At 44.0% G+C, this 26,372-nt stretch overlaps 1 protein-coding gene across 1 annotated transcript in view; it reads left to right on the top strand.

The window, feature by feature from the left end:
* LOC115333015 (neural cell adhesion molecule 2) overlaps window positions 1-26,372 on the top strand; it is a 220,069-nt gene that overhangs the window by 91,217 nt on the left and 102,480 nt on the right. Inside the window, exons 2-4 of the mRNA XM_040221069.3 lie at window positions 1,610-1,954; window positions 9,489-9,605; window positions 19,647-19,850. Of these exons, the coding sequence (XP_040077003.2) occupies window positions 1,610-1,954; window positions 9,489-9,605; window positions 19,647-19,850 (666 nt within the window). The remainder of the gene's footprint in view (window positions 1-1,609; window positions 1,955-9,488; window positions 9,606-19,646; window positions 19,851-26,372) is intronic.

Genomic DNA, 26,372 nt, shown 5'->3' with positions numbered 1-26,372 from the left:
TTGGCCTGAAAAATGTTTGCCAGTGTTGGCGAATGAGCATTTCTGATAAGTAGTACGTACATTTGACCTCGCACATACCGCCAAACCTTCGCTCTAGTGAAATGCAGCTCCAGGGTCACCGCATAGATGGCGCCACCATGTCAGTGTTTTCTCCGTCGAAAGAGATTTTAATAGGTTTTAAGGCGCTCGGTTCTAAGGAGTCGCAAGTGTGTGAACGAGCCTTAACCTCAAGGAGACAAAACGCATGTGTGTATTATAGTGGCGGTTGGATCTCCGGAAGGGGGGGGGGGGGGGGGGGGGGGCGCACCTTATTTTTAACCCGTTGCCAATGAGCCTGTGGTATTCGCCCATAAGAACGTCGAAGAAAGAGCGACAAAGCCAGGAGCGTGAACATGAGAATCCACGCTCTGAGTTTGTTTAGGGGACCATGAAGGCAATTTAATTTTTTTTTAAAAAGAAGGTGTTTTAGGAAGCGTTTGGGTCCTGGCATGCCACACAATTTTTTCTAGAACGTTGTGACTCTTATTTCTGTTGCTGCAAATAAATTTGCAAAACCGAAACAAACATTCAAATTTCTTCCCTTTTTCGCCTCTGGAAAGAGAAGTGACGTCAGGGAGCACTGTCGGCATCGGTAGGATTTAGTGCACACTCAGTGTGGTTCCCGTGGTTCGCTCTAAAGCACGGCGGTCTGTGAAGAAAACCTGGAAGAAATGGACGACAACGCCGCGCTCGCAAACGAGTTCGAGCTCCCGTTCAGCGACCTCACGCCGACTGAACGGGAGATGCTGCTAAGGACGCAGAACTCTGGATTGGCGACCGATGCAGCAATGCTGCGCATTGCTGCATCGGTCGGCAGTTTATGCAAACTAACGTCGCCCGATCGACCACACGTCTTTAGCCGACCTATCGCGCAACCTACTACTGCACATAAACGCGGCATGATTGGTGAGACACCAGTTCGCAAAGCGAACACGAGACAACGCACGAAACCAAAACCAAAAATCCGCCGCCCCCGGCGCTCGTTTTTTTTTTTTTTTTTTGTCCATGGTTGCTCGATGCTTGTTACGCGCCAGAGGTAGCAGTGCGGGATGCGTTCAACCAGTAACAAACGGAGGGATCGCTTCAGATCATGCTTTTATACACCGTATGAAACCTATTAATTGCCAACTACAACTTCAAAATATTATCCAACGTTCAAATAAACTTTTTTCATCATATCTCACCACCGAAATCGAAACCAAGAGCGCGTCTATCGTTTGAACCAATCGCCAGACGAGGAGCCCGTTGTCGTCACGCTTCGACGGTGCACTTTAGTTCACCTTTCTGCCGCCGCCTCGGTGGGGTCTCAGGCATCGTTCCCGGCGCTATTATTACCGCGCCTGTTTGCTCGATTGGTGCGGCACCCAAACTTCTGTTCGGGGTAGAACTTGGTCAACAGTATCTGAGACGTGCCTGACATCCATTTCAATCGTCGAATAAAACTTAGAAACTGCCTTCATGGTCCCTTTAAGGTGTCATTGACTATAGTACTGATCGTACAGTGTTGCACTATAAAGGGCCGATTGCGCACTCGAGTGCCTTTTCTGACCTTAATCCCTGTTCATCGCAGAGGAGCCCCGCGTGCACGTTGTCGGCGTGCTGGGCGAGAAGGCCGGTCTCCCGTGCGACATGACCCCCAACACGACGGACGACGAGGTGTCCCTGGTGCTGTGGTACAAGGACGACTCGACGACGCCCATCTACTCGTGCGACGCCCGCAAGAGCCGCCTGGCGCTCGCCCACCACGCCCCGGCCGACTGGCTCGGACACCGGGCCTACCTCAGGGTCGACGCCGGACAGCCTTCGCTGCTCGAGCTGTACCCGGTGCTCGAAGAGGACGAGGGCCTCTACCGCTGCCGCGTGGACTTTAAGAAAGCGCGCACCCGCAACTACGAAGTCCTCCTTAAAGTCATCCGTGAGTACCCGCTGGAATAAGCCTCTAGCATGCCGCGTAGTCACGGAATTTTCTATTGACCTCGATCGCAACAGCCAATACAGCATTCTATCGCTTATCGTCCGAACAAAAAATGCCGAGACACGGCCTATGATCGCATGCGCTTCGCCTGATATTAAGCAGGACTGTTGTGCACGCTCAGTGTGCGTTCCACAGGCAAGCAGGCAAAGGTGGCAGCGCGCCGAAGGCAAATACTGAAATTGTCTTTAGGCATCTTTCTCTCGGAAAAGGGGCGCGGGCGGATTTGTAAGACGCGACCATGTAAGGCTTGCATCGAGCATAAATCGGAACTGCAGCGTTCGATTATGCACGAGCCACGGTCGTTTACAAGCGTGTGTCAACGTTAGCTTACGCGAAGAAACAAAGCGTTTCAAAGAATCAATAGAAGTTAAGACAAACGGAAAATGCAGCTCACACTATTCTGTGTCCTCAAAACGATGAGAATTCTTTTCTTGAAGCTTTTCCGTCTTGTTGTGTTCTTTCACAAATTTACATCTACCAACAAAATTCACCCAGATTAGCGTCCGCGAGTAATGTCAAAAAATCGTAATGACGCGCAACCGAAACTCGACCGACAAATATTTAGTACTGCTTGCTAGAGGCGCTTTGCAAACTTGAGAGCTACTAAACTATAGTATAGACCCTGCTTTTCAGTTCGTAGTTTTATCTTACTGGCCGTAGGCGTGCTGTGTTGAGCAGCGAGAATATATTCTGTTTTGGATTTACTCGAACCGCGGGGACTGTTTAGCATGTGAAAACCATTCAAGATGCAGTCTCACGCCGAGGAAACCATGGATAAACGAAAGTGCCAGTGAGGTTGATTCGTCCCCCCTCCACCGGCTTTGCACGCAAAGCAGGCTGCGATAGCGCCGACCCACGTGTCCGCATTGCAGGTGGACTGCCCCTTTCTGCCCCGTAGCGCCCACTACAAATGTTTTAATCCATATATCATGGCACGGCTACACTGTATTGAGATCGAGCGTCCATTTTAGATATTGCCATAGCGAGGTCAAATATACAACACACAAAACAGAAATGTCTGTCTTTTTTTGTATGTGTGTGTCCACTTCTCATTTTCTTTTATTTGTTATTTTCTTGGCACTCAAGTCTGCATTGTTATCGTAGGTCGCTTCCCGGCCCCACTGTGCCAATCTTTACTGTCATAAAACCACCCCTTTTGTTTGAAAAGTTTTGGGGGAAATCTCTGGTACAAAAGGCGCCTTTGGGAAGGCGAGGGAAAAACCTTAATTGTGCGAACTTTGGGCTGAAATATGAGTCACAATCGGCAAAAAAGATATATTTTCACGAGCTCAATCAAAGTCACCGTAGCTAATCAGAACTAGCAACAGGATTTCGTTGTCCGAAAAAATGTTCACGTTCCCTGGTGCCACGCCCACGCCATTTCTTACCAAAAAACTCAGAAAATGGCGGAATGTCAAAAATGTATCTGACATAATGACTACAAGATTCTCAGAAATGTAATTAAAATAGCGTATCAAATACTCTCGATCAAAAGTATTTGGAAGATACCAAGATACTTAAAAAGGTATTTGAAATACAGTATCTTGAGTAGAGTGTTTAAGACAGGCACAAGTCTGGGTGAAGCCTGGTGTTTCTAAACAGTAAAAGTGTTGTTATCCTTGGTCCCTATCCCGACCGAGGTCGCTAGTCTAGCCAGTTCGACGACTGACAGATTACCGAGTGGCCGGAAATGGCGCAGCATTTTTTTGAGGCTGTTGTGCATTACATTTGATGGAATTACGGAACATGCCGCTGCCATGGCAGGCATTTGTATGTTTCTGCCTCAGCCCTGCTTCGAATAAGAAAAAAGAGTCGGTTTGCTGATATTAACCCTACTATTTCCTGCCTGTATCGAGAGCAGTAAAGATTCCACAATAAAGAGGGGCTGAATTTTATTAAGCCGCAAAACTTCCCTGACCTTCAGGATGACCCCTGATTAGTATAAGACATATTTTTAGCTCATAAAGCCATGTGAAGAAATGTGATGAGAGTGTGTATTATGCATATTATTCTCTTGACGTTCTGTTTTTCGTCGCGTTCTGCTATTGCTTCTTTTTATACTATTCCCAAAGTGTCCTAGGACTCCGGTCCAATTACTTAAAAACATTGACATAGTTGCTTGTTTTACTCTGGCCGTTTGAAACATGCGGCTACATTGTCATTAAAATATGGGACTTCATAAAATAAAAAAATATATACTGAAGGATGTTTTTAATATACGTTTGAACATTAAGAAATACGAAACCACGAAATTTTAAAGTGGTTTTCATATTTGCATTTAGAGTGTGTAGTCCTTAACAAGTCCCCTTGCGCAACATTGCATGCATAAGAAGGCTGCACTGGAAGGGACCAACCTTCGACGCTGTTTTGTGCCCGAATTGATTTACATTTTTTACCCATGGAATGAAGCAGTACTGAATAATGAGCATCAAATATCAATGTGCTTCTAGACTATAACTCAAAAGTTGACTAGCGTATTGCCTCAGTCGTTGAGAGCTTGCAACGATTTGTGGAGTTATATCATCGACTTTTTAAATATTTTACTTTTCAAATTACTGCAGAGAGGTTGACCTGCTTCGAATTCAAGAAGTCTTCATTTGATTGCAGTTAAGGTGAATTATCCAGATTATCGTCGTATATTTCAAAACTAAAAGCTAATATTGAGGAGAAAAAAGTTCCATGTAAACATTGCTTGCCATAAAATACTTTCTGCGTGGTTCCACAGTTAGGAAACACTTTAGCTGATTGCTGTGTGGAATCACACATTCTCTCTTATTATTAAGAGAGAATGTTTTTATTAAGACGAGCTACGACCAAACGAACTTGTGTGCAACAAAAGTACGGGTACGTATGCAACAAACGTAATTAAAATATGCGTAACATATTTAAGGAGTAGGAGCCATGTCATGAAAATTCTCAATATTAACGTTTCCTAAAACGTACGGCGTCATTTTTTAAAAGCTTATCACTGCAATGTTTTTAACGTATAGGATCTGCTATAGTCCGCAAATTAAGCTAGCATGGAAAGATCAACACTCTACACCAGGAGTGACACCAGCGAACTTAAAAGAGGGAAATAATACATTATAAGCGCTGTGTTTAATTAAAGTTGGTTGTTTATTACATTCCATAATTGCGCGATAGAACTTCAGTATTTCGACCTCCCACTCCTGTGGTTGTAATACGATATTGCTCATTTTCCCTCTGCCTCACTCTTGAGGACACCTGCAAAAAATATTCACATCTCCAAGAGCCAAACAGTTGAACTCCAGCCGTTCGAAATAAAGTAGATGATATGAAAAATTAGCTGAATGGTTAGCAAAGTGCATTTCGCAACCATGTTTTCTACGAAATATTTGCTAACACAAATGCTTGCCGCGCCAACTTTTTTATATATATTTGCGTTGCGTCGCATAATTTTTAATTGAACTGCGTGGCCAGCAGCTTAAACCCACGTATCCCCCTACCCCCCCCCCCCCTCCCCCCTTGAAGAAACAATATTAACAGGTACGTAATTTGAAACGAGTCAGTGTCGATTAAGAAATATAACACGATAGCTTGAGTAACAACGAAGTATGGCAAAATATTATATATCATTAAGATGAGACAGGCAGAGTAAGAAAAATAAAGTGCTTCAGTCTGCTCCCGCGTTACGAAAGATACCATAATCAATATATGCACTATTGGGAAGCATGCGCAACTAGATGCACAGGTAAGCATTCTTAAAACAACTTTACGTCGTTCAAAAGCGGGGTATAACGTGTTCTCGTGTACTTAGCCTTAATCGCTATTGGCCGAGTAGGTTCCCTAAATTAAAACATCGTGCTTCGCTCGTGGCGAAGGCGTTGGGCAACACAATTGTAGGTAAGCTTCAAGCGCGGACAACCATCGAAGGTTGAGACTCAAATCAAACATTAGACGCCATGATCTGGGCTTGCGTAGTTCTTTTTGAAAAGTCATGTTCGAAGGGAAAACTAAGGTGCCCACTTTTTATCGTTAAATGTGAATTCATAGTCAGTAACAACAATGCGGAGCTCAAGTTTGTCTGCTTCTTTTGCATGGGTGACGTCAGAAAGACGCCGAGCTTTGATCGGCTCCGGTTGAAGGATAGGGGGCGTAAAACTTGAAGCAAAGCTGACTTGAGGCCTACCCAGTATTCTTCAGTCAGAGCCAATCAAAGATCGCCGTTCTGGCGTCACCACAACCCCCTGCAAAACAAGCAGGCGAACTTGGGCTCCGCATAGTCAATCACCGCCAACGTTACTAGAACTCTCAGTTGGGAAACTCACCGTTAAAACCAGGGCCGCCGGCGTTCACCGAGACCGAGCTAAATACGAGAACAGCGCCACCCTTAATCTTTTTTCTTCACTGTGGTCACCTTGAGCTTTCAGAAAGCATGTTTTTGCGACGAAACAAAAAGAAAAAACACTTTTTTGTAAGAACTTTTATTGGAGATTAGTACAAAATCAGGCGCGTGCGTGATGTTTTCTAAAATATTTAGTTTACGAGGTTTTGCGGCACAATTAATATTGTTTCTATACGACGATGTATTACCGGTGATTTCAGGTAGCGCGTCCCAACCTGGGCGAGTCCTAATTTTGGAAGTAATTCGCGGCGCGTCCGCTTGAGAGACGGAGGGTGGCATCCCTGAAGCCCCTTCAAACGCATATGTTTTGCCGCCAAAATGGCCCATTAAAGCCAAAACAGAACAGTCACTGCGGACGCTATTGAGTGCGATACTCTCGAACCAATACAAGCTGGCGTGCAGTTCCCCGAGTGGCCGCTGCGGGGAAAATGGCGGCGTTGCGATCGCCATTAGCTCGGTTCTCGAGTACAGATCGGTGCCACTCTTTCAGAGTGGGCTCTATGGTAGTTTCCCAACTGAGAGGTTCTAGTAACGTTGCTCACTGCTTAAAACACTCGGGGTGCGGCCTATCGTTGTTACGCTTCTTGCTTCGGAATTCGTTCTTTGGAATTTTTATATTTGTTAATACCGCTATCTCATTAGCTGCGGAGCGATAATTAGATGTTGGGACTCGCCACTTCCAGTGTTTTCTTAAGCTCCCAGTAACCACAGGACAAGCGCTTTTATCTAGGCGCATAATTTATTTATTATGACAGCCCTAAACGGAAGTTATAAATATTTCTCATATTTCTTTTAGAAGTACGAAGCCTTAACAGTTTGGCGAGAGTGACCTTCTGATAGCTCGTCAACCAATTATGGAAATAAAAATTAATAGGGATTCGTTTTTTAACTACTCAGTCACTAAAAAAATTGAGGCAGCGAGCCGAATCACCAAAGTAACACAATGACAACTGCAAAAGAGCAACAGAACCTTCTCTCGGTTTTAACGGGTTAGTCCGGCGATTTTTTTAGATACGTTTTTCTGAATCCTTGGCGTTTGCTATTTTTGATATGCTAATGATTATCGCGAAATTCAGAGCAGTTATTGTGAAAGCGGCAAATGAAAAGGTTGCAAAACTCAAAAATAAAATATACCCGCACTTTTCATTACCAGTGGAAGGCCGGCTTGCCAGTCGAGCAAGCAGTATAGAAAAAAGATTATGCCAAGCATTTGGTCCATGCTGGTGCGCGGGTACTGGAGCGAGCTTTGAAAGCATTCACTTGGGAGTATAAAATTACTTGTAATCAGTTTTAAAAAAAAACCAAAGAAAACATACAGTTTAAAAAGTTGAACCCATGCCTTTCACTTTGAGCACGTTTCTGTTGTTGCCAGTAGAGACTTTCAGTTTGAAAAACACGGTGGGGACCAAAATTGTAAATTCAATAACCTCGCGAAAAAACAGTCGGAAATAAACAGCGCGCATGAATCAGCTCACCTACATCTCGACTATTATTCGAAAAACAAAATTACCTAATACATAAATGCTACTTCAGCGATGTTCGTTGGTGTGTTCACAACATTTTCAAGCAAATCGGAACCATGAAAAAAATGGCAGGGTACACCTTCAAGGAGAAAATCACAGCCTGTATTGGAACTCGAATCATCATTGTTCAGCGCAAACGCGATAATCTTAGAGAATTTATTTTTATTTAATAAAAGAGGCCAGCGTAACTCTGGTTGCTTAATGTTTTTGGCATTAACAATTTATTCGAGTAAGGCGGAGTTTGTGCTGCTTCAAAATAACGTTAGTTCGCGGGTGACGAGTACAAATACCTATAGAACGCGCCTAACTAATCTCAGGAAATCTCAGTTATGGCTTCCTTTTCGACAATACTACCGTCCTCTTCCGCAGAGCTTATTTTTCTTAGAACTTTTCCAGCACTGTCCCCAAACGACTTTTATCGGGCCTCGCCGTTGGGCGTTCCAAGCGAGGGCTGTCATTACGTTATTCCCAACGACGTAATTACGGAAAACGGCACATTTTGAGGCAGTTATCGCCTAACGAGGAGACGCTGTGCCCAAGGTGCGCCATCAGTGTTCTAGAAAGTCCGGAGGTTTGCTCTATCTAGCGAGCGAATACTTGGAAGGAAAGCTAAAAACAGATATAACATCATCAAACCTGCTTTTTAATGGACTTCTGTTATGACTCGTGCGTCTTACTAAAAAAAAAAACTCGGTATTTTATTGGGCCCAGTGTTGCTGCCAAATACTCACCTGACTCCGGAATAAAACTGCTTTATGCAGTGTCGTCTACATACCATGCAATATCGTAACACAAAACTGAACAAAAAGAGAGGCAACATTGTGGTATCATTTTTCTTGCTCCATAAACAAATGTAAATATTTATACCGCTCATTTTTGAACACAGTTTCGCCATTTTCTTGCTCTGAAAACGCATGGTCGAAATATCATATTCAATAACTAAGTCCATTTTGTTTTATTTATAATATATCCCATAATTTTGTTAGTTATAGTACCTATTTAGAATGTTAAGCGGCGATGAACTATCTACTAGTCAATTATATATGATAGTATATGTGTATAAGCAGGACCTTCGCGTAACTACCGCAACGAAAACGCTCACAGAAACTTCAGGGCTCGTGCTCGCAGGAAACATTGCGCGCATTTTTATTCAACCATAATTCCTAATACATCTGTCGAGACCAGATATAATGAAGTCAACAGGAATCGAAAATCACTTCGCCATATCCGCTATTTCGTTATAACCGACTTCGTTATAACCGGTCTCGATAGTATTTGTATTTCCTCACTTCTGTACCTCTGACCATTCTCCTTCCTAAATATATAGAATAAAATGACTGCGCAATGCCAGCTAAGACAAAATCGTAGGTGTGCACAAAACATTGGTTTGGCGTTTAATGTTCCTCCGAGAGCTTTTAGCAAACACGAGAAATTCATGATAGTGATGCACTATAGTTTTTATTTTGTTTACGTACACCAGAACCACAAAATAACAACGCTCTTGGAACTGGTAATAATTTAGCTATGTGACAAAAGGTGTGCCATTTTGGTTTAACTGAATATGATGGCTTCGTTGTTCTTCCAGTTCCCCCAAATGAACCTATTATCACGGACCAAAACGGCGAGATTCTTCCCAGCAAAAGCATCATCGGGCCGTACAACGAAGGAGACCGCTTGCTGCTCGTCTGCCAAGTTGAAGGAGGTAAGTGGACCCCCTGCCCGAAGACGACTCTTTGAGGTCAACTATTGAAATTGGCGAGTTAGGAAACTGGAAACTTCGACAAAAGATATAGAGACGAACAGAGACTTCTGATCAGGCATAGTATTTTTGCTGCAATTTAGGATTAAATAACTATTCGTGACTTTGGGTGGTTACTTAGGTTCCTTTTCCTCAGTTTAGATTAGATAACTCTCTTTTTGGTCAGAAACACCAGATTATTTCTCAATCGGTCTCAAAACCCTCTAGCGTCTTCTATCCATCCTGAAGCAAAAACAAAGAAGACACGACAGGTGTTGTTAATCGAAAGACTACCAAATTGCGTGGAATAATGTGCGGTGGCTGAATTTGGCGTCAGAAATATAGAGGTCAAATCGCTAACTCTGGCCAAATAGAACACTTTGCTTAAGAATCTGGCGAAACAGCGCTTGTGTGTCCTGCATCTTCCTTTTCTCTGTCCCTGTCTTTGTGTGTGCTGTTCTGTTCTTCATGTCATCATACCAACTCGCCCAACTTACCGCACTTCTGAAGCAAATTCGCCCTTTTCACGCGCTATCAGTGCAAAGGCAGCGGAAACATCTAATGTAAGTATTTTGCCTCTCAGGGAGTTAACACAGATGAACTTTGTATGCATTTTATGCCTCGGCGGCACCAACTCGGTACTTCGCAACGTTTCGGCAAGAAAGCCTGTACCTGCCCCACGAGTGGTAACTTTAAAGGGGCACTGACACATCAAAATCATATTTTTTTTTATTATCCGAAACGATTGAAAACGATGCCGGGACATTCCCCTCAAAATTTGAGATTTGGGAATTCAGTATTCGTGAAGTAAAAAAACAATTTCCAAATGCCGAATTCGAAGTTCCCGCGCGATCGGCGCCGGTGCCTTGACGTCAAAAATTGTGGAGACCTGAGAGTCAACTTTCCTGTCACCACTCCCTGCTGTTGCCAGGGCGACCCAAAGCGAGGAGGATAGGAGCGAGCGCCGGCTAGCGCCGGCGTTGCGGCGGACCGGTTTTGAGCGGTGTCGCCTGTTTTCCGTTGGAGGATACAAATCCAGGAGACGGCACCACAACGAACTCCCGATTTTTGGTATTTCAAAAAGAAGGGCCGTAGTGCGTTCGCAATTGCGTTAAAAAACATGTTTTAAGATTGCCGTAATTAAATGTTATAGAGATGTCGCCTACAAAGCTTCTAAATTTCCTGATTTTTGACGTCACCGATCAAAAGAAGCGAGGAGGCGAGAGGCGGGAAAATCAAACGCCAAAAATAAAAAGGCGCGCGCGCGCGCGGGAAAATTTTTTTTCGCGATGCGGTTTTTTTTGCGTGGGTATGACTACAACTTGCATCGTTTTAGACAATAAAAATAAATACGACCTTTGGGGTGTCAGTGCCCCTTTAACGCGCTAATACGATTTTGACGCGCCGAAATTCTTTCTGAAAGTCGCTGATTTAGTGGATTTCGATGACGCTCAGCAAGTTTCTAATTGCAACCACATGTCTTTTTTAACTAATAAATAAGTTAAATAATCATTTCTAATCAATTAGCGAACGAATTAGTAAGTATCCCGCACCTTCTAACGTCCGCCACCACGAGTAATGCGGTCCCGAGAAACCAACTAAATCGTCTTCATTTGAAAAACACGAATAACGAAACTATTTTTTTTTTAATTTGGTGCACGGAGGCTGCAGAAAAAAGTAACTTTGAAAGTGCCGTCGAAGCCCCTCCTTCCCGGAACCTGAAGTCATATACAGAGTTTTCGGAATCTCCGCTCTCGCGCATCTTCAGCGCCGATCAAAGCTATGCACGTGTACTCTTGCTATTTTCAGAAAGGTCAGAAAAAGACGTCACGACAGGTGTCAGTGCGGGGGAATACATCTTGCTTTTGCGCGCGTTGTCCACATGAGCGACAATCGCTTGGCTGCCGAGAGGTCTGCGTATGGCGCCACTACTGGTCGGAGGGTTTTCGTGTTTTCTCGCGTTTAGTGTACATCTTCGGTAAAAACGAACGTGAGATTCAGACTCATGGGATACAAATACTCTAGCATTCACCTTTAAGTTTTATTTATTTTATTTTTCAAGAACCTCTTTGGCTTCTTTTTAATTCAGTTTACCATCAGGCAAATTCAAAGAGAAATCCTAAACAGCCAAACCTAGATTTTAAAAAAAATAGCGTTTAGCACTGAGCCTGTCTCGTAAATTTACTGCTTAGTTTACTAGATGTGATCAAAAAGTTCCGAGACTAATTTTGTAGCGTAAAAAGAGAGGGCAGTACGGTGATGAGCGCGCCAAAGCCGAAAAAAGGCACTTTCGTGTCTCCTGACGTCAAAGGGCGCCGCCCTGTATACATTTGTAGGTGCGCTATACGCGTTTGTGTGGCTGCGTGCACGGGCACAATGGCGATTTCACCGCAGATTGCAAATCAGAACGAGAGCGAACATCGATTCTGCGTCAAACTCGACAAATAATAAAAGAGAGACAGTTGAGATTATTTGGCATGGCTTATGTCAAAAAGCGGTGGATTGTGCGAAGTGTTTAAAGGAAAGCTGAAGAAAAGAAAAACGTTAGAACTGAGTTTTAGACTATCTCTATCCCGTGAATTTGAATATCACGTTCGTTTACCTCGAAGGTGTGACTGAACGCGAGAAAACGCGAAAACCCTCCGACCAGTCGTGACGTCATACTAGGATCTCTGGGCCGCCAAGCGCGTGTCGCTCGTGTGGGCAGCGCGTGCAGTTGCGAGCTTGCCAGGTATATTCCCCTGCACTGACACCAGCGGTGACTAGGGCTGGGCTTCGATTAAAACTTTGAACCTAGTGAATTGCCAACATTTAATCGATTAGTTAATTGATTCATCGACCTCCATTTCCACGCATAATATCTATTTATTTATTTACTTGAAGTCAATTTTACTTTTTTATATATAACAAACGGCGCAATATATAATTTCCAACAGTTCAAAGACACAGATTCTCCGGCAAGAGCGACCTCCTTTGATTGTCCACAATGGTCTCTGCCGAACAAAACGGACACTCGCACGTCATTGAAGTGGCAGGGAAACCTGTAATCTTCTGCACTTGTCTGGTGTCACAAATCTCGCCCCTAAAGTTGACTTTAGGTTCAAATATTACCTAAAGTTTGCGCTTCATACACGTGTACTCGCTCATGTCTGCGTGGTGAAATTGAAAAAATAATTCCGATATTCGTTGTCCTGGAGGCCAAATGAAGAATTGTATTTACTTGCATGCAGAACGGCTGCAGTCACCCTTAAATGACATACGCGCTTCAAGAATGGCAGAACATATCCGAAAGACAAAGAGAGGTAGGGCGACCTCCTCCGATGCTGGCCTCTCTGACTTCAGTGACGTACCTCCATTCTTAAAGTGCGATTATCGCTCAAAACACCTCGCACGCCTCACAACTTTTTGACAAGCCTTCTGAACAATTTCAAAGGACCTGTTTTATATCTGCCGAGTTTGACGCAAAATTGATGTTCACTTTCGCTTTGGTTTTGCAGTCTATGGTGAAATCTCCATTATACTCGTGCACGTGGTCGAACAAACTCGCCTAGCACGACACCGAATGTTCAAAGAGAGCGACGCCCTTTGCCGTTATGACACAGGAATGTTTCTGCCTTCGTCAGAGGCGCGGGCATCACTGTGCTGCCCTTTCTTTTTACGCTATAATATGAGTCTCGGAACGTTTTGATCGCACCTGGTATGTTGTTGCCGAACGAGACTGACAATCTGCTAGCCGTTGAATTTCCTCTTTTCCTCTGTTCGTCGATCCTTTTCCGCAATGTTCCATGAGATGCCTGTCTTGATGACGCTTTCCTTAATCCATACTCACTTTCACGGAACGGAATTTAGCAATCAAGCTCTTAACGACCTGGTGTCGTCCTTCTTCATTAGTTTCCAGGCAAGTGAGGATCCGTTAGTATTTATGTAACAACCATGAATCTGGTATTCCACTTTGCATATCCGACACAAGCGACGGTGACCAGGCAACAATAATAAAATCGGAAAGAAAAATAACTGGTTGGGCAGTATTTCCTGTTTTACATATTTTTTTCTTTTGCCTTTCTCGGTTAAAGACCTACGGGAACGACGCTACCGACGCGGTCGGATGCTCCCCCGAATTGCAATCCCACGAACTAAATGAGCTGTAGCCTGCGAGTGAGACTCCTTTGGTCCGATTGTTCCATAGTTAAATGTAATTTATCTAGGAACAAATGAAAACTAACAATTTCAAGGGTACTACTACTTCCCTGAAGTGCCTTAATGCTTACCATTTTCTGTCTCATTTTGCAAGAGCAATCCCGAAAATCCGACAGCACGATAATGACCCGGAAATTTCCATGCAGCGGCATTATTGCATGGGTATTCTACACATGCGCCGGTCGTTCCAAGTTGGAAGATCTGAGCCTATGATTGGACAATCAAAGTATAGGAAAAAGAAATTAATATTGTCAAGGATTTTTTTTTTTTTTCAGTTGAGTCAATGAAAGCAGATAAGTTAGATTTCTTCTCCTTGAAATTTATTTTAAAGGGGACCTGTTTGTCACGATAATTGGAATTTTGAGATCGCTTCAATGCTAGTTTGTTGAACTTTTGTATAAATGTGAGTTGCTTCTGCAACCATTTAAAGCAATCTAAACGTTGGAGGAGTGCCAATAAAAAAAATGTTTATCTTAAAATTTTAGTTAAAAGAAGCCTGCCTTTTTCAATCGCTTAAATTCCTTACTTGATGAAAGACTACGTCCCCATATTTTTAGTGAAGCTCCGGTTTATTGATGCAGCCAAAGATGTTTTCTACTTGATCTAAACTAAGGGTACCGAATAATTTCCGGAGTCTCACGGTACTTTGCTTTAATGTTTTATGGGAGATAAGCTTCTGACCTACTGAAGAAAAAAAAACAAGCATAAATAAGATTTCAGAAATAACCACTATGTGAGATCTACCAAAAACAGATCACCGCCAGCTTGAGCATGCGGCTTTCGCCAGAACTTACGTAGAGAACACCTGTCGTATATCTGTCAAATCCGAGGTGTCAATTCAAAGGTGTGTGTTGCCAAATGATAACTTTCTGCAATTCAAAAACCATCAACTACTATATGCAATCCACAATTTTCGCTTCATTCTTTGTGCAAATATCATGGAGGCGTGACTGTTCGGACGTCTTCTCTATATAGAGCATCTCGCAGGAGACATTAAAAGTAAACATGAACGCAGGAACAACGGTCGTTTTTGGGCGAAATACGAGACCTAAAAATACAGGACGAACTGAAGGGGCGTACAACGGTAGAAACGAAGGGTTTGCGCGGTTTAGAGTTCAAAACGAGAAAAAATAAAATAAAGAAAACCGAAGTCGGCTTTTCAAAGACACGAACAAGCAGCGTGGAGTTCTTTGTGGCTCATGTTCTTTGAGAGCGGGGCGGAACATGGCCCCGCGCCGAAGCTCAGCTGTTGTGTGGTGCACAGCCGCTGTTTTTGATAGAAAACAGTGGAAGATCGATTCCGCTTTGTGTTGGGACCCGTATATATATAAAAATAGAAAGAAAGGGGGAAGGCAACACGGGACTCGAGTTACCAGTCCCCAGAATCCAGTTCGTTGGTGTTCTGAGCTTTATTTTTGTGTCTGCTCTTTTTGAACTCCTGCACAAAACACGCTTTTCCGTGTTGATGGTCGGCCGACGATATTAGATAAACGTCTTGCTGTCCCCCTCTCTTTGAGAATTATATTTCTGCAGTGAGAAGGTTTTGAAACCAAATCTAAGGAATCGCATCAGGCCTCGGCACAAGCTCCCGTTCACGGACAAATATCTCCACTGGTGAGAGTCTCAACTTCCCCTTGTTCGTCCACGAGATTCGTGAAATGATATTGCGACTTAAAGAGTTCCGTTTCAGAACTGTGTAGCCTTGTCACAAATGAAGTGCACTCTACGGAAATTAAATAACAGCTGAGCTGCAAATTGATTCCGAAGTGACGCTTTAACGTCGAAAAGCACTTGCAAGTATTCTGTACTCTTAGGAAACAAAATATTTTACAGCTACTTCAGGATGAGTGTATGAAAGGTCACTGCAGCTACAAAACTTCTTTTGAGACTGCTAAAACAAATTTGGACATCCAACTGCTTTAACGTTTTAAGCAGGAAAACTAAGCTTGCGTCAAAAATTATGAAGAAATCGCAACTCATTGTAAAGTAAAATAAGGTGGCATCTGTACCACCACGAAAAAGTCCCCACCAACAAAAAAGGGTGTCTAGTTCAAAACAAAACACAGTAAAAACTAATTGTTTTGAAGATTGAAGAACTCCGTCACATGAAGGCCAATTCTGACGAAAGTATATCATTTTGGTTGAGACACGAGATAATTAAAACTCTGTGGTCCCAGCGCAGATTGCGTTGATTATCTGAAACGTTAGCTACAGTATTTGAAACATTAAGAAGCGCGGGAACGGGATCATTGCGTTCGCTCTTCTTGCTCCGTGATTCGGTCCTCGGTGCTATTATCGCCTGACGTGGCAGTCTTATCGGCTGCGAGTTATACTAAAAATGCCCGTACCGGGCATTTTATTAACGCTCTGACTTTTTAACCGTTCCAGGCTATGTGTCACCACGCCTTATGATTCTGAGCCTGCCAGAGACTGTAGACTAGATAAGTGTATAGTATCGATTCTATCCATACACTCTAAAAAAAAATCTGGTCGTATAAGAACACTTAGAGGTTCTTAGGCTTGTATATGTTTTGCACCCCGAAAAGTTACTTTAAGCTCCCCCAAAGAGGGTTCTTCGTGGAAAAACTATAAGGTGTTCTTTTAAGCTCCTTTTTTGATGCGAAAGAGTTCTTCATAGGCCGGTTGCCTTTCTAGTGCTCCAGAGGGCGATAGTGCTTGGGACAATACAGTTCTTCACGAGTTGAGAGTGTTCTTGGGGCACCGAAGAACCGAAATACTCCCCTAGGGACACACAGGACACTCTCCTCATTAGCATTAGAGAGAACGACGGCCGCGCCATCAACCACCCCTGGTGGAGTGATTTATTTAGCGACGCCTCTCTCCCCGACCCTCCCCTCGCCGCGACATTACATGAAGGCGGCGCCTCGGAGTGCGGTGGGGTTGACGGCGTCGCGGATAGTAGTGATAGTAATAATAAGTTAATTTCCAACAAAAAGTACAATGTTGGTGATGGCTTAGGAAAAAAGGTGCTGAAACATCTTGACTTGTCCCAAGCATACCTCGGCAATCTTCGCTCACGGGGCCCTCACTCAACAGTCATCTTCGCAGGTGAAGTAAGGGTGAGTAAGCTTCTGAACCAAGCACATTCATGAGTGTGAGGTAGAGTGAGGAACGTGAGGTCGTAAGGGGTATGAGGACCGTAAGGGCTGTGAGGGCTGTGAGGACCGTGAATGCATCAGGGCCGTGAGGCGGTGAGTGCATGAGGGGCGTGAGGACTGTGAGGTTCAGTGAGGGTGAGCGAAGGGCTGAAGGGGAGTGTGACTGTGAAGATTAGTGTGAGAGAGGGGCTGAGGGTGAGTGTAGCTATGAGGGTGAGGGTGAATGAGGGCGACCTGAAATACCGACCTCTGGTCCCAAGTCCCGATAACATCAGCAACAACAAGCGGAGTGCATGGGACATAGAAATACATTGAGAACGCTAAACAGAAATAAAGAGACTTATACAGTCGACAAGGGGATATGTATACAAAGCACTGGCTAAATAATAAAGATCATAATTGAGTTTGCGACAAAAAAGAGCACTGCCCTATAGTCAATAAAAGAAAAACCAAAAGGAAATAATGTACAGTATACAAAACACTCGCATATACGCATACATATTTAAAAAGGAAAAAAAATACCGACGAAAGGCACCGTTCAATCGTGGCCGATCTGCTCAAAAATTATCATATCCCGCAAATTTCTCACCGTTAGCGTGTCTAGTTCTACGTTTTGCATATGAAGGTGGTAGGGTGTGCGCCGTAGTTTGATGACCGTAATTTCTTCGAAAACGAGGCACTACCCTGGGTTGCAGAATGCGCGCTTGGTACGAATGTATACTTTTTCTGTCAGATTCGCTAAATCTTTAGGACGATGTACCACATGCGAAGACGGTATCGCTGCCGCCTTCACGCGTGTTTCCGCAGATCTTCGCTGTCGACTTTATTTTTTTTTTTTTTAGTATTCTTGGGGAGCGTTTTGTAAGACCGGATTTTTTTTTTATAGTGTAGGGATAGAGAATGCGTTTGGGGCAACAAGCGTTCAGTAGAACGAAATGTACTCGCTGACCGCTTGACAAATGCCATGCGTAACGAGTCTGGTGCATGTTGTTATTACTCCGCAGTCATTGATCGATTTATTAGGCTATGAATTGGTTAGTCAACAGATTGAATAGGTCATGAAAATTCCGAAAATAGTATCACAAAGCAACGAACGCGTGTATAACAAGCCATGCCCTGTGTGAGTAGCCAGCAACGCGAACTACAGACATCCTTTCACCTTGCGATGGACCGCAGTGGACGCTACCGGCCATCGAAGCCCATCCAGTGTCCCGTGAGCGTCACGTGACCTTCAGGGAGGGGGGGGGGGGGGGGCGCAGCGACGTGCGAGACGCGTATTCACGTGATGCATTGACATCGCTGGATTGGCTGAGACGGCTCGTATCATCCGCTGTGGTTCATCGTAGGGTGCAACAGAGATGTTGTCAGTTAGGTTTCAGAGAGGAATCAGTCCTCTTTTGCCAATATGAAAGTTCACACTTTCAATGGATGCTCTGGTGAAAATGTGCGACTTTAAAACGCAATCTCCGCTTGGTCAGTGAGGAAGCGAAAAGTCGTACAAGTGGGTCCTTTTCTGGGATTAAATAATGAATGGTTCGAGCTGAAACCTGTTTGGGGGTCCACTATTCGATAGTTAAAACTGCACAAAAAAAAATCGCAAAAAAGGAAAAAAAAAGACAGGACAGGGGACGACAAGGGGCGCATAAAACGATGTGCTCGATTCGTCTACAGTCTTGCTTGTTTCTTCCTTCTACGCATCCAGACAGTCACCAAGGAGTTTTTCAATTCCTTTTATTATTCTCGGTGCGCGCTTCGAGGATCGCAGTGGTTTTGCCACCGCACGCTATGCTGTAGAGAAGACGCGAAGTCACGTTTTTAGAGAACATCACAGCATGTGTAAGCGATTCTTAGTGTTAACCTGAACCACAACTTTCGCTTGTCCTTTCAACTCAATTCGTAATATGACTGAATATATTTACAAATAAATTTGACGCGGGGAAAACACCTAGCCGCAAACCACGCTTCACACAGGGTCACTTTTTTTCTCTTTTCTTTAACTACTACAGTCGAATATAAGTTAAGGCTGCTCCTAATGAACAGCACAACATAGCAGGGCACCGCCTCGAATCGCTCCGCGAATCCACCAGGAACCGCTTTAACCGTGACGGGTCATGTGACATCAGGGCGACGTGCACCTTTTAACGAACCATTTGCGCGTCGCGGAAGAACAGTGGCTCTCGGTAATGAAACTGCCAAGGGGCTTCTGTCTCATGCTTCACTGGCATCTGATCTGACTATAGTTCAATTGTTCAATGGTCTAAGAGCCTCACATACCACAATGCATAGACGACAATTGATTAGACAGGGCTGGCCTAGGAAGTGTGTGTCAATCACTGCTCTGCGAAACGTTCCACATGAATATACACCCTAAAAAAAGTCTGGTTTCACCTTACTGCAGGCCACAGATACATCAAATCATGGCAAGTGAGACGTCGTGCTCATAGTCCGTCCTTACATCGCATTTTTCAGGTCTAATAGTATTCTGAGCATCGTCATAGGTTGGGGCCCTCCTATTGTCCGCCGTGATTTGCTCTCTCCTTGTTCTGCAAGAAACAGCAGTCACAGGTTTTGAGTTCTCGGGGGGGGGGGGGGGGGGGGGTAGGGTAGGGGAGGAAAGGGGGCGATGAGGGGGAGTACCGTGGTTCAAAGAGCGACACCGAGACGGTGTGGTGTTATGCGGCCCCCGCAGGCAGTCCCCCGCCAGTGGTCACATGGTGGAGGGAGTCCTTCCTGCTGGACGACCAGTACAACGTGACCACTCAGGGGATTTCGAGGAACGAGCTGGAGATCCCGTCGCTGGGCCGAAACGACCTCATGGCCACCTTCACCTGCCTCGCCACCAACAACAACATCTCTTTCCCGGTGTCCGCCAGCGTCACCGTAGACCTCAACTGTGAGTATTCTCCCTGGCGCAAGTCGTACTCTAATCCTTATCGTCGAGCATTTGTTTCAAGGAAGGTTTCTTTGTTTGATCATCATGGGTGAGTAGTTTAAAAAAAAAACGCATTGTTTTATATTTTTTAGAAGTTCTGTCACTCTACATGAGTCACTCACTTAATTATAATTTTAAACGCAAGCCTAAGTGAAACAAACATATTCGATATTTTATTTTCAGTTATAACAATAACGAGGGAATAAGAAGCTAATTTAAATACTGTAAACGACTTATTTTTAGCGGGCTCAAAATTTTGAGATTTAGGTCAAAGCTGAAATTTTGGAATAATTCGAGGGTCCTAGTTTTCCCGACGCTGTGGGATCTCACTATAAATTCCAATCTGTTTACATTTACCTAAATTGTTCGCGGGGTCTATTTTTCGCGAATCGTAGGCGATTCGCGCAATTCGGAAAAAATTAGGTTTCCGCGAAAATTAAGTCATTAAACTAATTTAAGAAAACGTAGAGAAGCATCATATTAGCGGCCGACGTTTCGCAAAAGCCTTTTAATCTTTTCTTTCAGTCTGAGGCTTCTATGCGATTTATATTCGCTGTCTAATATTTTAACTGGTTGCACAAGTCAGTTGCGATTTACTCAGAAAATGCCAGATGTAACGCTCTTTGAGTTCAGTCTACATTCAGCGCCTAGCTACTGATTAGTCATTATCTTTTTGTGGCTCAGCTGTTGCCTTAGAGGCTACAAGATAATGATGAAATCGGCACAACTGGTCATGATGAGCGGTACTTCAGGTACCGATGAGTGCATTACGATTGACTCGCGTGCCTAATCCACTGAACTGGTCGTCTCTGCTTTCTAGGCCCCCGACATGCTGGTTTTTAGACGGAATCGCTACGTTAGGGAGTTGTGTGTCTTCCTTTCGGAAGTAATCATTTCAGTTTATCTCCGGCTGATCGGTATAGTTCTTCTTTTGATCAAGACCTAAACTTGCAGGTCGTTATATCGTCGAAAGAAGATATAATGAAGCTTTAGTTTGATACAGAAACACCATGTGGCACTGTAAAATTGACCAAGGTCGAAAATAATTTATTCATTGTTAAGCTAGCCTAATCCACATGCTCCACCGACACTCAAGTAGGAGTCGTTAATATCGAGGCAACAACACATATCCTGTCAGAGGGGCAATAATCGTCTTTCGACGAGAACGTGAATTTCTCGCCCAATAGCCGTTGTCACGTTCATGTTCATCCCTTCTACGATAGTCTCTGTGAGCGTGGTTTCGTGAAGTCATCTAAAGTAAACCGAGATAAGTTTTAGCCTAACCGAGTAACACACACACAAAAATACTAGCTTTTCTCAGCCATAACGATGCCCAACTCCCTCTGAAATTTATCTTGCATACTCCAGCTAAGTGACGTCGGATACCGCCTCCTTCTTCAGGGCATTGCTCTTTTTCTATCTATTTCTTCACAGTCTTTTGCTCTGGCCTGTCCAATGGCGACACGCCTTTTCCAGGTTCTGAAACTCTTCTGTAGTCTCGCTACGCTTGGAGAGTCTTGGCTTTTCCACAGGCTTCTCGATATTGGGTCGTGAGCAAGTAGATTTTAACTCTTTCTTCCCTCATCTCGAAAACCCATACTTAAACAAATCTGAAAAAAAGAAAAAAAAAAAAAACACTTGACAATGACTGTATTTTTTTCCCCTAATACCGCAGTGAGAAGCACGTCCGGACAAGAAAGCCGCTATAATTCGGGGTATGGCACTCCTTAGCCATGAAAAATAAATCAAAGTGGTGATCCTCGATTATTTGCTTTAATTATCTGGACATTAAGTTCGGAGATAGGACGCGTTTCAAATTTGGTGCTGCTTTTTTTTTTTTTTTTTTTTCGGAATTAGGGATTGTTTTTTTCTTTTCTTTTTCTTTTTTCGTTCAGTCGTATTCGGGGGGGGGGGGGGGGGGGGGGGGGGGCGGAGCGTTGCTACATTTTTTTTGTTTTTCGTGCCCTCTTATTCTTTATTCCCTTCCTAAGTACTGCGCACAAATTCCTCACTTTCCCAAATTTCTTTTAACTTGTATTTTTTTGTCGTTTTATTTTAATGACAGTGTTTTGAAACGAGGGCCTCCTCGGTTTCCCCCGACAGAAAGCCAGCGGTGGCAGCAGCTATCAGCGTTGAAATGGGAGACCAAAGTGCGTTGGAGATTTTAGTTTACTTTTTTTTTGTACCTTGCGTTTTTCTTTTTGACTCGCATGTTCTTAAGCGGCAAACAATGTTCCTTCACTCTCGGCGGCATTTTACAACTGATCGCAATTTGCATCGCTAATGGCGCACACCCGATCTTGGTTCCCAATTCCTATACGCATGCTTTTTTTTCCCTCTCTTTTTTTTTCGGAAAGGAAAAAGGATTAAGAAATACGTTCCGAGCGGGGAACTTTCAAGCTGCCATTCCCACTTCTAACCTCGTCTTTCTATTTATTTCATGTTTATTTTTTACCAGTTAGATGCACCTCCCCGATACCGTTCCCTTGTCTCCCCCCCTCTTCCACCCTCCCCCCAACACACACACACACTGTTTTAGCCTAACGGATGCGTTGTGTCACAATAAACAAACAAAACAGGAACACCTCATCTCAAGCGTCTAAATAAATACGGCCCACTGATAGAGTTTTATGCGGGTACCCAAAACAGAACCAAACTAAAACGGGAAGAGAAAAAGAAAAAAAAGGAGTAATTACGTGCAACAAAACAAACAAAACTTCAGCAGTGATTTTTTCTTTTTGGCCGTTTATGTAACAGTTTAGTTTCTATTAAGCTGATATTGAAATCCGTGGAAGAATCATGGCCGTGTGTAGCTCGTTAAGATTCCTATTTAAACCGTTATTAAGCCATTCATCTGAAACAAATTAAACATAAATACGCTTCTTCACATCTTTTTTCTGTAGTAAGCTTTACTTGTTTAGCAAATTCATGTAAAATAAGGAACATTCCTCAATCGCCAATGTGATTGCGTAACCGGCGTTTAAAATTTTTAAATCAAGTACCGCTCAGCATTTTCTACTCTCCGAATCCCGGCTGAATTGCAAAACAAAAATAGGCCTAATGGCAATATTAGTACACGACTTATAAGACCTATCTCTGTCTTTTATGAGAATCTCCAGTAGCACCAATACATATCTGTTATGTACCGGCGTCTCTACAGAAACCAGCTTGGCGCTGACGCCGATCCTCATTTAAGCGCAGTTGAATACTGAACCAACGTTTCTCTACTTTGTTAAAAAATAAATACGCAACAGCAAAGGTCTGAGACTCGAGAAGCCTTTACCACGCCCGTTACGAGAGACGCGCCATAAAAATGTGTCCTCAAGAACCGCATCGAAATGTCACGGAATGCATTAGGCACGTTTTCGATACCATCGGACTGAATCTATCAAGCTTTTTCCGTCGGGTGGCCGTCACTCTAGCCATCTGGCAACTATTGCGCGTCAGCCGAGTAGCCTGATTGAGTGAGCAGAGAGGCTGGCGTGACCGACGGCACGTCGCCGCTGAGCGCGGAGAAAACAATGGAACCGCTGGGATTAACCGCAAATCGACCAACACCCTGTTTTTTTTTTTTTTTTTTTTTTTTTTTATTTTATTGTGGGCGCGTAGGCCAAAGGCTTAAACGAATAGCTTTGCTTATCGGCTTTTAGGAACGAACGGATTTGCGGTCGAGCCGCCATCGTAATTAAGGCATTTTGGCGTCTGGCTGTGCCAACAACCTCGGCGCTTATCGTGGTTTGTTTGGTGTACAAATAAAGCGGAATGCACGGAGTGAAATAGGCCGAAAATCAATCTGGAATCCGGAAAAAATCGGCAGTCTTATAGACCGTTTTCGTGTGACAGTACCCACGTTAAAATACGACATTGTTAGGTTGAGTGACAGAAAGCGAACTAAATTGTGTAAGCATCAGTACAGTTATATATATATATATATATATATATATATATATAAAAGTAGAAGCCACCGAGGGTCAAACAAACTTGGAAGGTTTAATTCAACATGTGTAAGTCATACAGAAACCGCGACGTTTCGAAAAGGGACCCTTCTGTGTGTATATATATATATATATACATACTGTATACACACAACCGGACAAAATATTACTAGTGGCACAATCCCTCCGGATTCTAACGCCTTCATATCGGCAAATAAAGTGATTTCGTATTTTCCTCGACCTAACCATGTTAAACATAGAGGGCTAAAACAAAATATAACGTAAATCGAAATATAAATGCATAGTGACATGTTTATAAACGTAAACAACAAATCTATATACCTTGTTTTATATTAAGTTCGGCCACAGCCGGGGCCACGATTCGATGAAGCCAATCAAGAAGCACAAAAAGTGCATTGTCACGGGGCTTGGGGCTTGTTTCCTTTGTGGGCTGGATGTTACCGGCTAAACCAGCCACGCAGTGGCGTGCCAATTTGTTTTTGAGTGGGGGAGCAAACCAGACCCTACCCCCCCCCCCCCCCCCCCCCCACGGCCGGGGGGCGTTTCTTTGGTATCCCTTGGGCGCCGCCGGCCATTGTTTGCCCTGCCCAATGGTGGCTGTTTCAGGGGTGTGGGACAAAACACATGCCCTGCCCCCCCCTTTCTGGGAACTGGGGGGGGGGGGGGGCAAGCACCCCCCTTGTCCACCGGTTGGTACTCCCATGCAGTCACGCACAAAGAAAAAAAAAGCGATGAAGGGCGGCCCACTTGCTGAGCACGATTGGTTCTGGTCGATGCAGAGAAACACAAAGACGATAAACGCATGAACGCCATGACCGTTTAGCACAGCATGATTGGTTCCATTGGATCGTTTGGATTGCAGCTTTGGCTATGGGCATAAAAAACAAAGCTTTACCTCTTTTTTTTTTCTTTAACAGAGCGCGTTTTTCGGATATGTAGCCACATGCCTGCGCAGTGTCGGCTATTTTGCCTTCCAAGTGGAACACATTTCCTATTGTACCGTCTCTACCTTCTAGTCCCGTTTTCCTGTCGGTTTTGCCGCGGATGAGGCTTAGGTGCATATGCGGAGAGCAAGTCGCCTACTTCTTGCGCAGGAGTGCGGTGACTTCGGAACGCCGCCGAGCTCTGATTAGCTTTGACTGAAAGGATAGTGGGTAGACCTCAATGCTAGATGCCTCGAGGTCTATACCTATTTGTTTCTTTCAATCAGCCAATAATAATTCGGCGCTCTGACTTCATCGCAACCCCTGCGCAAGAAGCAGACGACTCGCTCTCCGCATTGAGTAAGAGTAAGCAGTTCCTTGGTCGTTTTCTGAGGAAGTCTCTCACGGAGGACTCGCGCGTACAAACAAGTATAAGGGTGACCTGCCCCTAACAAAAGAAACATTGATTGGTTTTCTAACGTGAATGTATCGATCAATAATTTTATTAACGCCACCCTCCCGCTTGCCTGCGGAGGAGGGGGCTGTTATACCCCTGGGGAACCTGGCTCGTTGCAGTCTGATCAGACCGGGATGCTTAAACAATATGCGTACATGTTTAAGTTCAACGAACATTGTTTACGAAAGTGTTTGTGTTATGGAACGACGATTGCGTGTCGCATGCTGACTTCCTAAGCTGTGGTTACGCAAGTCGAAGGTGTTTGTTTTTAATCATGATTCCCGGCTTTTAGAAGATTTTGGCATTTAAGCTGTGGTACCTGACAGGATTAGAACGGCAGGGAGGAGCTTCGGTTGTCCCGCCTCCAGCGCGAGATTCCTGCCTTCGATAATGCTTCGGTGTCTCTCGAGCCTCGAGCGTGCACGCGCAGCGAAAGCACGAGCAGCAAAGCGTCAGAAAGAGAGACGCACTGCTGCTCTGATCCTGTCAGTGTCTATAGTAGCATCCTGCTGGATTCAAAACAAATATATAGCCGCCGAGATATGTTATACCATACATAATGGAAATCTTACTCGTATCAAGGTGTCGGCAACAATTTTTATCTTACCAACCGCACTGATGCCACGAAGAAAAGATAAATAACCCAATGCTAAAGTATTTCTCTTAGCGTGCAGCACTGTGGATTATGGACTCTGTCGATTCGAGTTTAAATTCGTAAATCTACCGACATAATACGCGGAGTAATTCTGGACGTTGTGTAACTAAAATACCTTCGGCAAAAAAAAAAATAAAAAACGTGATTAATAATGGTACTAAAAATTCTTCTCAAATCCTTTACGCTTACTGCTAGAATGAGAGGAAATTTGCATTCATAATGAAACAGCGCGAATTATACAAGGAGAGAGGAAGGAACTGGACAGGACGAGCGCTGACTAACAACTGAAAGGTTTATTATCAGGGAACCACAAAGAAAACGTACAATAACACGACTCTCTAATCACGATGGAAATGCACATACGCCTCATAACATTGGGTGCTATCTGTTGAGGCGCATGCGCATTTCCACTGTTGTATGTTTTCTTTGTGGTTTCCTGATAATAAACTTTTCAGTTGTTAGTCAGCGCTCGTCCTGTCCAGTTCCTTCCTC

Source organism: Ixodes scapularis, unplaced genomic scaffold (assembly GCF_016920785.2).
Source record: "Ixodes scapularis isolate PalLabHiFi unplaced genomic scaffold, ASM1692078v2 PGA_scaffold0__279_contigs__length_252992795, whole genome shotgun sequence".
NCBI classification, from domain to species: Eukaryota; Metazoa; Arthropoda; class Arachnida; order Ixodida; family Ixodidae; genus Ixodes; species Ixodes scapularis.
This window is presented reverse-complemented; position numbering and strand designations above follow the sequence as displayed.